Source organism: Stegostoma tigrinum, chromosome 35 (assembly GCF_030684315.1).
Source record: "Stegostoma tigrinum isolate sSteTig4 chromosome 35, sSteTig4.hap1, whole genome shotgun sequence".
NCBI classification, from domain to species: domain Eukaryota; kingdom Metazoa; phylum Chordata; class Chondrichthyes; order Orectolobiformes; family Stegostomatidae; genus Stegostoma; species Stegostoma tigrinum.
Genome location: NC_081388.1, coordinates 19436537 through 19454068, shown reverse-complemented (window position 1 = coordinate 19454068; position 17532 = coordinate 19436537). Strand labels below are relative to the sequence as shown.

The 17532-nt window shown below is 46.9% G+C and overlaps 1 protein-coding gene across 3 annotated transcripts in view; it reads right to left on the bottom strand.

Moving 5' to 3' along the window:
- Positions 1 to 17532, bottom strand: part of LOC125447449 (collagen alpha-1(XI) chain-like) — a 275479-nt gene that overhangs the window by 63495 nt on the left and 194452 nt on the right. For all 3 annotated transcript variants that reach the window (XM_048521800.2, XM_048521802.2, XM_048521801.2), the window contains 8 exons: positions 14798 to 14851; positions 12311 to 12364; positions 10001 to 10054; positions 8823 to 8930; positions 7037 to 7126; positions 4175 to 4228; positions 2831 to 2938; positions 1344 to 1451 (listed from right to left, as the gene is read on the bottom strand). In XM_048521800.2, the coding sequence (XP_048377757.2) occupies positions 1344 to 1451; positions 2831 to 2938; positions 4175 to 4228; positions 7037 to 7126; positions 8823 to 8930; positions 10001 to 10054; positions 12311 to 12364; positions 14798 to 14851 (630 nt within the window). The remainder of the gene's footprint in view (positions 1 to 1343; positions 1452 to 2830; positions 2939 to 4174; positions 4229 to 7036; positions 7127 to 8822; positions 8931 to 10000; positions 10055 to 12310; positions 12365 to 14797; positions 14852 to 17532) is intronic.

Here is a 17532-nt window from a genome sequence, read left to right as displayed (position 1 = left end):
AAGAGCATCCCATCCAGCCCCACCCCCAACCTCTTCCTGTGTTTCCCATGGCTAATCCACCCAACCTGCACATCCCTAGAACACTATCCGGGGGCAATCTACCCTGGCTGATCCACCTAGCCTGCACGTCTTTGGACTGTGGGAGGAAACTGGAGCACCCGGAGGAAACCCACGCAGACATGGCGAGAATGTGCAAACTCCACCCAGACAACCACCTGAAGTTGGAATCAAACCCGGGACCCTGGCACTGTTTGGGAGCAGTACTAACCACTGAGCCACAGTGTCACCTCGCTGTTAAGACAAGTGTCTCTTTTTGTCGACACAATCAGTGGATTTTCCTCTATTATTGCTAACTGAACAGGCCTATGGCCTTCTACACAAGGATGAAGCTCTCTACTCCAACCACAATCCACCAGGGGTCGATCCCACCACACAGGTCAGTGATTATCTCTCAACACAGAGCACTGTTCTTTCAATACAATGGACAGAAGTTGTGAAACAGCTCCTTGATATAATGGACATGTTACCAGGGTCAAAACATCTTTTGTTCCAAATACATAGGAACAGTGACCAGTGTAAACTAGGAGCTTGCTTACCCTACAGCTGTAATACCTCTTAGGTTGCCCACATCTGGACATAGATAGGCCAGAGAAAACAAACCCTTCTGTTGGCTTCTGCAGCTTTTATTCCTGGGGTAGGTTGTTAGCTTGTCACCAAAGGCTGTGGCTTGAAGGGTCCCATTCCATGTGAAGCATAGCTGTCTGGGAGGCTCTCCCACCCTCAACTCCCACCACAGGAGTATGAGAAGGTTCTCCATGTGGACTCTCAATTTGTTTGGCTGTGCTAATGGACACACCTTCCTTGGCAAGCAATATCTGGAAAGACCCCCAAACTCAGAGCACAGACTCAGGGGAGTGGCGTTACCTACAGTGCGACAATACCACTGTAGGGCACCTGATTGGAAATCCATTGTGCGCAGGAGTGAAGAGAAGCATGCTAGTCAGGATACGGTACAGCACGAACAATAATCCAAGTACAAATGTGTAACGGGGTACTGTCAGCATGACACACAAACCATCGACTCCATCCTTAGGGCAGTCCTTTTAGTGATCCTGCCATTGGGGCACCATCGCAGCTCAGCAGATCATTGCGATCTCACTCGAAGGCAGAGCAAATCTGATGGGCTGAAAGGCCTACTTCTGCTCACCTGACTTGCGGCATACCCTTTGTGCGTGCAAAACCTAGCCAACCGCTCTAACAACACTGCAAACGCGGCTGACCTACTGCACGCTGAGGTGAGCAAGTCTACTACAGGTGAGCGTACAAAAGGAAATCCTGTGTACCTTGTCCCCATAATCTCCTGGAGGGCCCTGAGAACCTATCGGACCCGGTAAGCCCATGGGGCCTTGGACGCCATCTTCGCCTGCAGGACCTGGAAGACCTTTGTCACCCTGTACATGAAAACAGAAACACACGGTCAACAACGGACTTGTTTAATTTGTCTCGTGCATCTAGCCCATCAGTGGATGACCATACGACTAAAAGATATCAACTTGGCAATGCAAACGTGACCCAATCCATAGCGAACTCACATCTTCTCCAGCTATTGGTTGCTTTTAAACAGGTGATGCCCCTTCATGTGGAGCAGCATATTCCATTCACAGCTTGAGCCTGACATTTCAGTTGACCTATTTTTCAGTAAAGGGCCTTTGCCCTGGGCATACAAATTAAAACATAATACCTCGGACGCTGGAAACCAGAAATGAAAGCAGAGTTAGTGCTGGAGAAACTCAGCAGGTCTGGCATCGTCTGTGGAGAGAAAAAGCCAAGTTAATGTTTTGAATCTGGCACAGCTCTTCTTTGGGCAGGCAGGCTGGTTCACTTGCGGGGATCTGGTGACAGACTAATTCTCAGCTGCTGGAGGTTTGCTGAAAATTGACTAAATTAGACTACTCCAATTGCTGGCTTTTCTTTGGGCTTGCAGAGACTAGGATGTCCTTCTGGGGAGAGAAGCAAAATCAGAAATTGCTGGAAAAATGCGGCAGAGCAGATGCACAGATGCTGCCAGACCTGCTGAGTTTTTCCAGCAATTTCTGACTTTGTTTCTGATTTCAAGCATCCTGAGTTCTACGTTTATATTTTTACTTCCAGGGACAGCCTGCACCTATTCAACATCAAGTGCCAACCTCAGTTAAGAGCCCAGATCTCTGGAGCAGGACTTATATACCCATTGAGAGACTCTAGCAATAGAGGGCATAACCTCAAAATAAGGGGTCACACATTTAAAATCCGAATTAGGAGGATGAGGGTAGTCAGTCTGTGGAATTCTTTACTGCAAAGTGCAGTTGAGGCCGGGTCATTCAGCGTATTCAAAGCTCAGTTAGGCAGATTTTTAATCAGTAAGAGAAACAAGAGAAATGGGAGAGGGACAGGTAAGTGGAGCTGAGGATTATCAGATCAACTATGAATGGTGAAGCAGATTTGATGGACCAAATGACCCACTTCTGCTGCGGCCAGTTAGCACCCACTTCTCATGCGGTATAAATTGGTGTTCCCTTTATTTTGGTGTTCTTGTGATTGTGTCCTGATGAGCAGGAGGTGAAAAGCTTGGACGATGTGTGCGTTGTTCAGCAGTACCGATGCCATAAAAACGTTGCTAACATGAGAAAGAGGAATATGTACCTCTCACACCCAACAACCCCAACCCCCCTCCCTGCCCCCGACTCCCCCGAGTCTCTCTGGCTTGAAGCATAAACCGGCAATAGGGAGCAATGTGCATCAGGATCAACAGCAGTAGGCTTGGTTTTAGGAGCCAATTGGGAAGACTTACAGGAGCTCCTTTGTCTCCAACAGGCCCTGGAGGCCCTGGACCACCCGGTCGACCTGGGAGGCCAATAGCACCAGCTGGACCATTTGGCCCACGTTCGCCTGTAGACCCCTGTAGAGAGACAACAAGAGTTCAGTCATCCAATCTTGCTGCAAGTTCCTGTGAATGGCATCACCAGAATCTGACACTTCCCTCAAACCAACTAAGTCAAGGTTTCAGATGATAACAATGTGTGGAGCTGGATGAACACAGAAGGCGAAGCAGCATCTTAGGAGCCTTTATGTGCACAATAAGAAATGCATTGACATCGCAACACAGGAAATAGGAGCAGGTGGAGGTGTCGCAGGATCAGGGCAGCTCAGGTATAGATCATCACATCTGCTTCCCCATTCCATCCACCCACTATGGGCCCATTGCCCTTTAGACCCAGGATTAGCCAATCCCAAGCTTTAAGTGTTTAATCTAGCTTTAGCATCTCCTGTCATTTTTAATTTGGGGAGGAGATGATGGACACTGGACCATTATACTGGGGAGCTCTGTAATGATCTGGGGACCCATATTCAAATCCCTCCACAGCAGATGGTGGAATTTAAAATCTTTTTTTAAAAAATAATTTAAAATCTTAACGAGAGTCCTGAAACCATTGTTGATTGTTGTTAAAGGTGGGCTTAAGTCCTTTAAGGAGGGAGGACAGTCATCTTACATGTGACTCCAGACGCACAGTAATGTGGCTGACTCTTGGCAGCCCTCTGAATTGACCCAAGCAAGATCAATTGTAACAGTAGGAGTTAAAACAAATGCACCACTGGATATCAACTAAGGGACTGGAAATGGCAGCAGCACCATCTTGACTTGGAAATATAATCGCTCCTCCTTCAGTGGGTCAAGATCCTGGAATTCCCTCCCTGACAGCATTGTGGGTCAACCTACACCCTATGGACGCCAGCTTCTCAAGGGGAAATTCGGGATGAGCAATAAATGCTGCTCTGGCAAGCAATGCCTACATGTCATAAGTCATTAAATAAAAGTGTGTCTGTCACTTTGTACGCTAACCTGCTTCCTGAGGGCTGGTTTTAACTTTAAGATTGTGGCCCCTTGCTCTGGACTCCTCCACCAGCAGCACGTGCTGTTCCCTACCTACCCAATCAAATCCTCACTCACATCAACCCACCCCTCCCTCCCCATCTTTTACATGCCAGGGAATGTACACCCAGTTTCTCTTCATGATCCAAGCCTTGGATCTCCTGGCTTGGGAGCATGGTCATGAGATCCGGTCACCAGGGGATTGGGATCTGTCAGAATCGGAGGGGCAGAGGATATCGAGCATGCACGAGAAATCTTACTTACTGTCAGTCCTGGTGCACCCATTGGTCCTTCTGCTCCTTTCAGTCCAGGAGGCCCCTGTAAGAGAGTCAAAATAAACCAGTTGGAGCAGTCAGCCTGTGAACCAGATCCAGAGCTGAGATGGTGAAGAATAAAACTTGATGCAAGTTCTTGATTGCTAGTTTATCTGTGGAATGCAGCATTGTAATTATAGAACATAGAACATTACAGCACAGTACAGGCCCTTCGGCCCTCGATGTTGTGCCGACTTGCCATACCAATCTCAAGCCCATCTATCCTACACTATTCCATGTACGTCCATATGCTTATCCAATGACGCCTTAAATGTACCTAAAGTTGGCAAAACTACTACCATTGCAGGCGAAGCGTTCCATTCCCTTACTACTCTCTGAGTAAAGAAAGTAATTCCTTGCTTTTTAATGACCAGCGCCCTTGTCTCTCAGCAATCCTGCTTTGTAGATATTTTCTAATCAACTTCTCCAGTGGCATTACTAGACCCCTCCTGGGGCAGGTAGGCTATGAACCTGGGACACTATCAGTGCATCACAAATGACCCCGGTCTCTTGTTTCTTATTTTTCCCCTCTTTTTATATTCAGAAGTACTCTTACACATAACTGAACAAGTCTATTCCCCTCCCCATATCAAGTCACCCTTGGTACTCTGGCACCTCCTAATCACTGCCAGTAACAATTGATGGAGATGTGACTGGGGTAGCTTTTTCCTCACAGCCTGGTGATCTGTGAAAGGTCACCTGTCATTGAAAGAACCAACTTATCGATAGTTTCCAATCAGCCTGGTCACAGATGTTATGATGCACCTCTGGAGCAGGTGGGACTTGAACCCAGATCTCCTGGCTCAGAGCGAGGGACACTACCAACAATGGGCCCATAGTCTTCCTCATTTATACCCATCTGATTCAATCAGCTAAACAACTCAACTAGTTCACATACTTTTCAAGGGGGAACTTTAATAAAAATAACATTTCTTCGAACTTATTAAATTAAAGGAGAAGTATTATTTTAGGAGCAGCTAATGCTCTCCAGTTTCTGTGGTGGTCACTGATTGTGAAGGTTTCGCACATAACTTTCCCAGGATATCTGGATTTGGGTACAACCAGGGAGCACTGGCAGGCAGTCAGGTCTCATGGCACCCTTGTGTGTCCCACTGTCAGGGCATGTTAGTGGCCAAGGACAGAAGACCCTCAAATACACCCTTGGGCTTGCCCCTTCTCCCATAGCACCCAGGCATCCAAACATCAGGGGCTGAAGTGCAAACAAAGCATGAGGAACACTGCCACCAAAGCATGAAAGATGGGCTGCAAAGCTAGCGTCACTGTGTGAACGTGGGCTATGGACTCCTCCAGGGCACAGGAGGTTGGCCGAGTTCATGAGCCATCTTCAAGTTCTGCCGCACCACCCTCTAAAGCCACTAGCAGTCTCTTGTTAATCTCTTCCATAGAAAGCACAAGCAGGAGTAGGCCATTCAGCCCTTCGAGCCTGCTCTGCCACTCAATATGTTTGCGGCTGATTGTCCAACGCAGTCCCCATTCCTGCTTTCTCCACCGTACCCTAATGGGTATTCAAATAAGTGAAATGAAACTAAAGAACACATTAGACTAAATTAGTGAGCATTAGGTCCTTAAATAGGCTCTGTAGCAAAATTAAAGTCGTCCAAAAGAAAACCAAAAATGAAAGTTGTTGAACGGGACATATTGTATTTGACTCCCCAAAGCCCCATGTCTACTGTCTCACTCTGTGCTGTGGGATTCTTTAGACACAACAGGTTTATTTTACAGCAGAACTAAATAAACATGTCACATCAACATTTCCCATTTGTTAACTGTCACCATGCAGTGAGAATTCATCTCCCATCTCTGATGTGACTTTATATACAAACACTCAATGGCTCTCAATGGATCATGTGTCAACACTACAATGATCAAATCTGTATTGTGCTGAGGACCGTAAGCATATCATTATAATGGGAGTTCACTGGGATGACAAGAGAGACCGTGGATTAGAGTGGTTAAGGGTGACCATGCTAACATAATCAGAAGGAGGTCACTTTAGCTCTGAAATCATCATCAATGTGATCTCCATGGGATCCACACCCCAAATGAAGGCAATAATTTGGACAGCATAACTCAACTATGGAACTGGTGTCCTGGATGCTTGCCAGCTTATCCTGGTAATTGGGTGGTAAGACAGTAGGCCAGCTTATCCTGGTAACTGGGTGGTAAGGAGTTATGCCAACCATTCAGATAACCTGTGCGTACAAAGTGGGAGCAGGAGTCTCAAGGTTGCTCCGTCGTTTAAAAAGATCAGGATTGAACTGATCTTGATCACAACTCCACCTTGGTCCCCATTATCCTCAATTCCCTTACCATTCAAACAGCTGTTTATTTGAGCATGGAATCTATTCGGAGTCCCAGACCGCACTATTCTTAGGGGTAGAGAATTCCACGGGTTCATGACTCGTGGGAAGGAAGCTTTTGCCATCTTCATCTGATAACCAATTTCTTCTTTTGAATCTTTGCCTCCTATTTCTAGACTGTCCCAGGGGAAGGGGCTGTCTCTCAGCATCTATCCTATCAAGCCCCAGGACAACTGTGTACATTGCAAATGGTTCACCCCTCATCCTGAGAAACCGCACACCCCCGACAGGAATGGCTTCGTTCTTCTCAATCTTTGCTCGTAAGACAGTCCCTCCACTGCAACAATTAGCGAGTGAACCTTTACTTTATTGGCTGACAATGTACGTGATAATTAGCAGGAAATAGCTTTCCCAGAATTAAAGTTGTGGCATTTTCTGGGGGGAAGTTTCTCTGCTATTGTCCCACTTTTTGTAACAGTGAGAAGACTTACCGTTGCACCTGGCAGTCCTCGGGTCCCTGCGAATCCCAGTAATCCATCAGGACCAAGTTTACCAGGAGATCCAAGGGGACCGGGGTCTCCCTGCAAGGTAAAAGAAAGGCTGTAACATTCCAGCAGAATTCCCACTAAAATGTCCAGCATCTTTGGCTGGAATAAAACTCAATTTACTCGGATTGTCTCAATATACTTTTCCAAGCATGTCAAACAGATGACAATTTACAGAAGCCATTTGGTCTGTGCTAGTTCTGATTGACCAAGCAGCTTAGAGATGTACTTTCCAGACACTTTTCATCCTATTGATCCCAAAGGAGAGGCAATGGCCTAGTGGTATTATCGCTAGAGTATTAATCTTGAGACACCCCCTCAAGTAATGTTCTGGGGTCCTGGGTTTGAATCTCGCCAAGGCAGATTGTAAAGTTAAATCCAGTAAAAATCTGGAGTTAATGCTGTCAGGGAGGAAGGCTTAGCCTACGGAATCTGCTGCCCTTCCAGGTGACTTTAGACCCACGGGAAATGTGTTTGACCCTTAACCGTTAGGGATGGGTAATAAATGCTGGCCCAGCTAGTGACATCCACATTGCTGTGAATAAATAGAGGTGTTATCAGGTCAGGGGGAGACATACAAGTGGTGGCAATGTGAGGAAGAATATTGCTAAGGAGATAGTAGGCGATGACCTTGAGTTCGCTGCCTATAAGCTGGGGTTGGGGGTGGAGTTGGTGAAGGATTTCTAGTGAAATTTGAGGGGCATACGAAGGTCTCAAACTTGCAGGGAACAATGGGATTGCAGCTAGAGGATGAGTCTGAATAATTGAATTTATCGAAAGAGAGCAGTTTTGGATTACATTGGGCTGAATGAGCCTTTAAAGCCCTGTTACTGGTCCTGGTTACTTTTCTCAGATGACTATAAGGTTCTGGGACAATGGGAACGAACAGTATGGCTCTGATATGGATATCAGGGTGTGGGACAAGCTTCATTTAAAAGCCTGTTCATCGTCTTCACACACAGATAATTGGGGCCATCTGTTGTCTCAGAGGGTCCAGTAGCCTGGTCTCCCAAACCACCATCACCAATCAGAGCAGAGGAGAGCAGGGGAAAAACAGCTCCCTACCGGAAGATGTGAAATGACAGACGGGAGTTTCTCTCAATGCAGAGCATCTCCTTCACCATTCCATAGAACTTGTGGTCTGGGCTTCTGACAGCAAGCCGTGTAATTGGTTAACCGTTGGAACTTGGGGTGGGGGTGCGAGCACATTGCTGGCTATCCAGCTAATGGCACCAAAGGCATTGTTACAAAAAGCCTTAGGCTGTGATCAGCGAGTCGAGCCAGCTTTATTGCTGAGCTGGATCAGTTAGCTCAGTTGGCCTGGATGGCGCTTTTTCTGTTGCGATGCAGAGTGATGCCAATAGTACATGTCAACATCCACACCAGCTGTGGTTACCATGGAAGTCGTTCACCTTTTCCCCTCACCCAAGATGTGGTGACCCTCAGGTTAACTTCACCACCAATTCTCTCTGTCTCTCTCTCTCTCTGCCTTTGAGAGTCCTCTAAAACTATTACCATTTTACAGCTGGGAATGGGTTCTAACTACCTCAGTTGATCTGAACTCAGGAAGACAGGGGCAGAGTCAGCTTGATGAGGAGGCGAGGACAGAATTAGCAAACCCAGCACAACAGGATACCATCTGCTGATGGGAGTGACACAGTGGGAACGTCCCTCTCCCAATTCCGACTGAGATAAGGAGCCGCAAGATCCAGACAGCAGCCAGCTAACTTACCTTTCCCCCTTCCTTCCCTGCGCTGCCTGGGATGCCCTGTTCACCCGGAGGCCCTGGAGCTCCAGGGTGCCCCCGTTCTCCCATTGGCCCACTGTCTCCAGCGGAACCCTGGTGGGTAAAAATGAACAAGAGTCATTTCTCCAAAGAGTTTGCATTGAGATAGCACCTTTCACTTTTCAAAGTGCTTCACTGTCAATGATGTAATGTTGGAATTGTGCTCACTATTGGAAAGGTAGGAAATACCACAGCCAGTTTATGCACATCCCACAAACACCAATGAATGAATAATCTGTTTTCTCTCTCAATCTTGAATGAGGGGTAAATATCAGACTGGGCATCATGCACAATCCTCCAGTTTGAGGGACACAGGAAACAGCAGCAGGGCTGGATGCCTACCAAATATGCTGAGCGATTCAGTGGGTGGCTCAGTGGTTAGCACTGCTGCCTCACAGTGCCAGGGACCTGAGTTCGATTCTCAACCTCGGGCGACTGTCTGTGTGGAGTTTCCACGTTCTCCCCATGTCTGCGTGGGTTTCTTCCGGGTGCTCTAGTTTCCTCCCCTAGAATGGATTGGCTGTGTTAAGTTGTCCCTTGTGTTCAGGGATGTGCAGAATAGGTGGCCTGGCCATGGAAAATGCAGGACTACAGCGACAGGGTAAGTTGGGTGGAATGATCTTCAGATCGTTGGTGCAGACTCATGGGCCAAATGGCCTCTTTGCACACTGTTGGAATTTTACGAACATGGATGATTTTCTGACTCAAAGTCACTCTCTTACACGAGCCCCATATTTGTTGATATCTTTAACATCTAGAAATCTACTGATCTCTATCTTGAATGTGCTCAGTGACTGAACCTCCGCAGTGTTCTGAGCTATGGGATCATTTATATCCACCTGAAAGGGGATGGGTGGGCCTCAGTTTAAGGTCCCATCCTCAGGACTGCATCGGCCCAGACACAGTGTTCATGTTGTGAAGTCAATCTCAGACTGGGGTGCTCCAGGTCAGAAGTGAAAGTGTGACTGCCATCTGCTCTGGTCAATGCAGAATGTGATGGAAGACTGCTCAACGTCATTGGCTGGATCCAGATCTGGTCTGGGAGAGGTCGGTGAGGCTCATAACTGAACTCAACCACTCTGTCCTTCCTCAACTCCAGTCTGGGACCAGAGCCGCTCACTTACCTGTGGTCCCACAACTCCAGGGGGACCAGGTGGTCCAGTCTTGCCTTGGAAACCCTAGAAACGAAGGGAAAGGAAAGTGAATTAATCTGCAACTGGGGAAAGAGAATGCTGGGATTCAGGAATGGTTACCCAGCTGAGGAGCTCCATCAGGAAACAGGCCCAAAGAGTTCATGCCCTTGCCTTCAACCCCTCCCCACCAGCCCCCTCCCCTGATGGCCATCATCTGAGTCATGTTCATGACCTGACCCTCAATAGGTGGACATCCGATAGGAATGCAGCAAAAGGAGTAGGCCATTCAGCCCATTATGTCGACACTACCATTCGATTCTGTTATGGCTGATCACACACTTCAGTACCTTTTACTCAAACCATCCCAATAACCCTCTACCACACAGGTCATCAGAAGCTTAACAATATTTTCCTTAAACACAAAGATTCAGTTTCCACACCCAAAGAATCACAATCCTCTGAGTTAAATAGTTTCTCCTCATCTCAGGCCTGAGTGTGGGACTCATTTGTTTTTAAAACATGCCCCCCTGGTTTAAGGCTCTACAACCAGGAGAAACATTTTACCTGCACCTAACCTGCCCATCCCTTTAAATAGGTCGTAAATTTCAATGAGATCACCTGTCATTCTTCGAAGCTCTAGAGAGAAAACCGGCCTTGTTTGCCCAATTTCCATCTCTAAAGTACAGTGCCGCTATCCCCGGAACAAGTCTGGTGAATTTTCAATACACTCCTTCGATGGCAATAATATCCTTCCTGAGGTAAGGAGACCAAAACTGCACACAGTACTCCAGGTGTGCCCTAACCAAGCTCCTATATGACTAAAGCAAGATTTCAGAAGCAAAATATACAAAGCACATACTTGTTAACTTGATCCAAGCTAGAAGATGAAGCATAGACCGAGACTCAAAGCTTTTCCTTGACAGAGAGCTTACAGAACATAGAACATAGAACAGTACAGCACAGCACAGGAACGGACCCTTCAGCCCATGATGTTGTGCCAAACATGGCACCAAGTTAAACTAATTCCTTCTGCCTGCCCTTGGTCCATATCTCTCCAGGCCTTGCATTTTCATGTGCTTATCTAAACATCCCTGAAATGCCCCATCACCTCCACCAGGACCCCTGGCACTGCATTGCAGACTCCTACCACTCTCGGTGTAAAAAACTCGCCCTTCACATCTCCTTTGAACTTATCCCCTCTCATCTTAAATGCATGCCTCCCCCACCTTAGTATTAGACATTCCAGCTCTGGGAAAAAGATTCTGGCCATTAACCCTATCTATGCACCTCATAGTTTTACAGACTTGTATCAAGTCTCCCCTCAGCCTCCACCTCTCCAGAGAAAACAGCCTGAGATTTTTCAGCCTCTCCTTATAGCTCACATTCTCAAATCCACACAGAATCCTGGTAAACCACTTCATAATTCTTCACGTTCTCCCTTATGTGAGCTGACCTCTCTCTCTATTTCAATAAAGTCACAAAACCAAGAAATCTATTGTACACAAAGGCAAAATCTCAAAGGAACGTTTTTAATGAAGCGTCATTTTGTGGAATTTTGATGCACACCAGCCCCTGTGGTATCCACAGCCCTCTTTAAAAATATTTTTTAGGCCAACCAACTTGTTACAACAGAGCAGCAGGGCATGCTGGACTTAAACCTGGACTTTGTGGGCTAGAAATAGAGACACTCCCACTGTACCACAAGAACACAACATAGACTGGAAAACCTCTTCAGATATATACATGCACGCTCACAGGCACACACACAAACACACAATTCATCAAATTAACATTTCTTGAATGTTTCCATTTACTGCTCAACATTAACATCCATCATTTGTTCACTTAATTCACTTGATGTTAATAATATTGAACCACACGAAAGGCAGGGGGGTGGGGGGGTGCACATGTCAGAAAGCAGGGGATCTGGAGCTGTTACACACCTGGGTACCTGGCCCTGGTTCAGTCCGAGACACCAGCACAGTGGTTCTGCTACCACCAACCCAGAGTCAGTAGGTCCTCTAGAGTCCTGGGTTACCCCAGCCCGAGGACCCATCCCACCCTTGGCACAAACTCCTCAGTGACGCATCCACACTGCATTTGCTGTAGCAGCACCACGGCATCAGGATTGAAAGGGTGAAGGGGCTGCCACCTTCCTGTGCTACCAGAAGAGCATACTGAGCCACGTATCTAAGCAGTGACGAGCTTCCTTATCTATGTTTCGTCCTCTGCAAAGTCAGGACTAATGGGTGGGAAATCTCCCTCTGCTGAAAAGCAATACAGTCCGGAGGAGAAACTTACAGGCTCACCGCGTTGCCCGGGGTGCCCGAGTATCCCGTCCTTTCCAGAGGGTCCCTGAGGAGATTGCAAGAATTAGGAAGGTGAAGCAGTATCTGTCAGACCATTCACGAACAAGCCAGACTCTACAGCCTATTCAAAATCAACCCCGAACTGCGATTCACAGTCGGGCAGTTTGCCCCAGGTTTCCAGCATATTAATTATCTTGGCAACCGTGCCCCTGTGGAGAGGTTCCTCGTGAAAAGAAACAGCGAAAGGCTCCCTGTGAAGTTTCCCCATGTCAGCCCAATCAGATTTATTCATGACTATGCAACGTTCATAGACTCTCTGTTATTGAAATCATAGAATCCCAACAGTATGGAAACAGGCCATTCAGCCCATCGAGTCTACACCACCCTTCCAAAGAGCCTACCCAGACCCACACCCACTAGCCTTTCCCTATAATCCGGCATTTCCCATGGTTAGCCAGCACAACCCTGGATACTATGGACAATTTAGCATGGCCAATCCACCCTAACCTGCTCATATAGTCAGAGACCTATAGAGCATGAAAACAAATCTTTTGGGCAAAATCATCCATGCCGACCAAATATCCTGAGCTAATCTAATCCCATTTGCCAACATTCAGCCCATATCCTTCCTATTCATATATCCCTCCAGACACCTTTTAAATGTTGCAATTGTACCAGCCTCTAGCACTTTATTCCACACAGGCACCACATTCTGTGTGAAAACATTCCCCCTTAGGTCCCTTTTTAAATCTTTCCCCTCTCACCTTACACCTATGCCCTCTAGTTTTGGACTCTGCTACCCTGGGGGAAAAGGCTATTCACCCTATCCATGCCCATCATCTTAAGACTGTGGAAGGAGGAAAACTCACACAGACACAGGGAGAACATGCAAATCCCATACAGGCAGTCACCTGAGGTTAGGATTGAAGCCAGTCCCTGCTGCTGTGAGGCAGCAGTGCTAAACACTGAGGCACTGTGCTCCCCATTGGCATTGTGCTCTCTGTATCTACCCTAACAAAACACCCATCATAGAAGTGGTCTGGCATCAGGTCATACTCACAGCCCGTCTGCTTTCTTTTCTCTACAGTGATAGTCAAACCCCAAGCCTGCTCTCATGTTCCCGACAGAAATCCCTAGCCCCTTGCTTGTCCCTTTTTGGTTTTGTTGGAAGATAAAGTAGCTTTCAGCAGGGTCACATGAGAGCATGTAATTGTGGAAAAAAGTGCATGAAATATATTTAGTTGAAACAAAGTCTGATGTTTCCACATGGATTAAGCTGACTACATAGGAATTTACAGCCTCATGCATATAGATGAACAATTTCATTGCATCTCAGAATGGTTTTGCAAACTGCTTGCATCTGTTCCATCTACAAATTTTATTCCAAAGCTTCTTTATTTGGTTAAGTCAGATTTCACGCTGGATTTTTCTTAGCATTTGTGATTTTACATTCTGTCTGGCTGTGGAATAGTGTGTAAACACACAGGAGCCATGCTTGTAAGGAGAGTTAGTGCCAAACTGTTGCTATTCTATCTTTCGCTCAACAGTAGTCCAATCCCAATCTCCACTCACACCAGGCAGAGCACTCCCAGCCAAATATCTCCGCTACAAAATTTCTTCAAGAATGGCTGGGAGGAAGTAGTCTATAGCCGCTCTGCGCCACTCCCCACAACCAGAACAAGGAAGGAAGCAGTTTGCTCTTTCTTTTCATGATACAAATAATCACTCTGCCTTTCTTAACAGGGGTGGTACAGTGGCTCAGTGGTTAACTCTGCTGCCTTACAGTACCAGGGGCCCCAGTTCAATTCCAGCCTTGGGCAACTGTCCGCCTGGAGTTTACACATTCTCCCAGTGTCAGTGTAGCTTTCCTCCCACCGTCCAAAGATATGCAGGTCAGGTGAATTGGCAAAATACTCTGCAGTGTCCAAGGGTGTGTAGGCTAGGTAGGTTAGCCACAGGAAATGCAGGGTTATTGGGGGGTGGGGGGAGGGGATGGGAGTAGTGCCCGGACAGGGCGTCCTGCTCCCACTCTGTTGGGGCTGTATAATTAAACAGAGAGGCACACCAGCCCAAGGACCCCACTCTGCAGAAAAACACCTCCACCCAAGCAAAGGTCTCCAAGCTCATTAATAAAACAAAGAATTGTAGATGCAAAATAAACTGCTGGAGAAACTCACCAGGTTTAGCAGCACCTGTGGAGAGAAAACAGACCATTCTGAAGCAAGGTCTGCTTTCCAGAGTTAATGTTTCAGGTCCAGTGACACTGCCTCCTCTCCACAGATGCTGTCAGATCCACTGAGCTTCACCAACAATTTCTGTTTTCGTGTCACAAAACTTATCCTTCACTGAGATTGAAGCAAGAATACAGGGATTCCAGATGAGGTTTTCTCAGGTAGGTCTCTTGACCAGGAATCCAGCAAACCTGAAACTCTTCTCCCTGACCCTCCCGAATAAAACAGAACAAGGAAATATTACTCACCGGGGGTCCTTTGGGGCCTGGAAACCCAGTGGGTCCCTGAGGTCCTTGTGGTCCCTGGAACAATAACAAAGACACCATCAGCTTTGCTGTGATGAAACTCAGTCAGACTCCATTTCGACATGAAGAAGCGTGCAATGCCACAGTTGGGATGGTGGTTTGGGGACCACTGCTGATAGTTTAGAACTAGCCAGCAATATGCCAGACCCTGAACAGATCTATACGGAGTTGAAATGTGAGGCTAGATGAACACAGCAGGCTCAGCAGCATCTCAGGAGCACAAAAGCTGACGTTTCGGGCCTAGAACATTCATCAGAGAGGGTGATGGGGTGAGGGTTCTGGAATAAATAGGGAGAGAGGGGGAGGCGGACCGAAGATGGAGAGAAAAGATAGGTGGAGAGGAGAGTATAGGTGGGGAGGTAGGGAGGGGATAGGTCAGTCCAGAGAAGACGGACAGGTCAAGGAGGTGGGATGAGGTTAGTAGGTAGGAGATGGAGGTGCGGCTTGGAGTGGGAGGAAGGGATGGGTGAGAGGAAGAACAGGTTAGGGAGGCAGAGACAGGTTGGAGAGGTTTTGGGATGCAGTGGGTGGAGGAGAAGAGCTGGGCTGGTTGTGTGGTGCAGTGGGGGGAGGGGACGAACTGGGCTGGTTTTGGGATGCAGTGGGGGAAGGGGAGATTTTGAAGCTGGTGAAGTCCACATTGATACCATTGGGCTGCAGGGTTCCCAAGCGGAATATGAGTTGCTGTTCCTGCAACCTTCGGGTGGCATCATTGCGGCACTGCAGGAGGCCCATGATGGACATGTCATCTAAAGAATGGGAGGGGGAGTGGAAATGGTTTGCGACTGGGAGGTGCAGTTGTTTATTGCGAAGCCCAATGGTATCAATGTGGACTTCACCAGCTTCAAAATCTCCCCTTCCCCCACCTCATCCCAAAACCAGCCCAGTTCGTCCCCTCCCCCCACTGCACCACACAACCAGCCCAGCTCTTCCCCTCCACCCACTGCATCCCAAAACCAGTCCAACCTGTCTCTGCCTCCCTAACCTGTTCTTCCTCTCACCCATCCCTTCCTCCCACCCCAAGCCGCACCCCCATCTACCTACTAACCTCATCCCACCTCCTTGACCTGTCCGTCTTCCCTGGACTGACCTATCCCCTCCCTACCTCCCCACCTATACTCTCCTCTCCACCTATCTTCTTTTCTCTCCATCTTCGGTCCGCCTCCCCCTCTCTCCCTATTTATTCCAGAACCCTCACCCCATCCCCCTCTCTGATGAAGGGCCTAGGCCCGAAATGTCAGCTTTTGTGCTCCTGAGATGCTGCTGGGCCTGCTGTGTTCATCCAGCCTCACTTTTCATTATCTTGGATTCTCCAGCATCTGCAGTTCCCATTATCACTCTATACAGAGTTTACAGGTTGTGGCGTGGTAGGTTAGAAATGTTAGACAATTTGTTGAAATGTCACAAATAAAGAGTTCATATGTTGCTTGCAGTAACTTCAATCATGGTCTCTCTAACTGGTAGAAAGTATTCAGGGACCATCTCTAAATGTTCACGCTGAAACCTCAATGGGACAGTGCACATGGGTGAATAGATTTGTAGAATACTTCCTACAACCTTAAAAAATTGAATAGTGTCAACTCAAGCCTTTGAACTTTTGGAAAATGCTGAACAAAATCCAAGTAAATTGGAGTATTTGTAATCTTCAGATACAGTTAACAAGTTTTATAATTTTTTTTACACTGACACAAAGGCAGTGCGCACAAAACATAATGAGGGATCATGGTGGAGATTTCTCTTGGCTGATCTTATAGAAACAAAGGAATGGGAGTAAGCCACTCAGCCCCCTGAATTTGTTCTGCCATTCAACAAGATCATGGCTGATCTCTGGCCCAACTCCCAATACCTGCCTTTGGATCATTTTCTAGTCTTTCACGCTTCTGCTTAAAATAAAAACTGTCACAGATTTAAAATTAACAACTGACCCAGCATTCACTGCTGTTTGTGGAAGAGAGTTTCAAACATCTAGCATCCTTTGTGCATGTAAGTGCTTTCTAACATCTCCTCTAAACAGTCTAGTCCTAATGCTCAGACCATGTCCCCGAGCTCCAGAATCCCCAACCAGTGGAAATAATTTATCTTTATCTACCCTGTCTTTTCCTGTTGATGTCTTGAAGATTTCAATCAGATCACCTCTTCTACCTTAACTCATCTTTTAACTTAACTCAGATTTCTCTTCCCATCCCAAAACATCCCTCGATTTCCATAGGGTCCCAAAATCTATAGACCTCTTGAAAATTCCATGGATTTACAATCCTCTGTACAAAGAAATTTCATCTCATCTCAGTTGGAAATGATTGGTCCCTTATCCTGAAACTATGACCTTTGTCCTACATTCTTAAGTCAAGGGAAAGAGCTCTTCCATTACGAATCATATCGTTTTGTAACTGCATGACAAAATTCCATATGGTAGTATCCGTACGCAGTATACATACCTGACTCTGTATGTACAGCACCCTGGAATAAGAAGGTGTCTCAGAACTCGAGTAACGGGAGAAGCTAACCATCTCATGCTGCTATTTTACAGCAAACAGCCAAGTGAGATTCTTACCTAATTAGACGCTGCTCTTAGGCTAATATAAGTTTACATAGAATCCACACAATAACAAATATTTCATGTTTACTGACCCAAATTTAAGCCCTGTCTGGATTATTCTAAATGGTTTGGGGTGAGGACT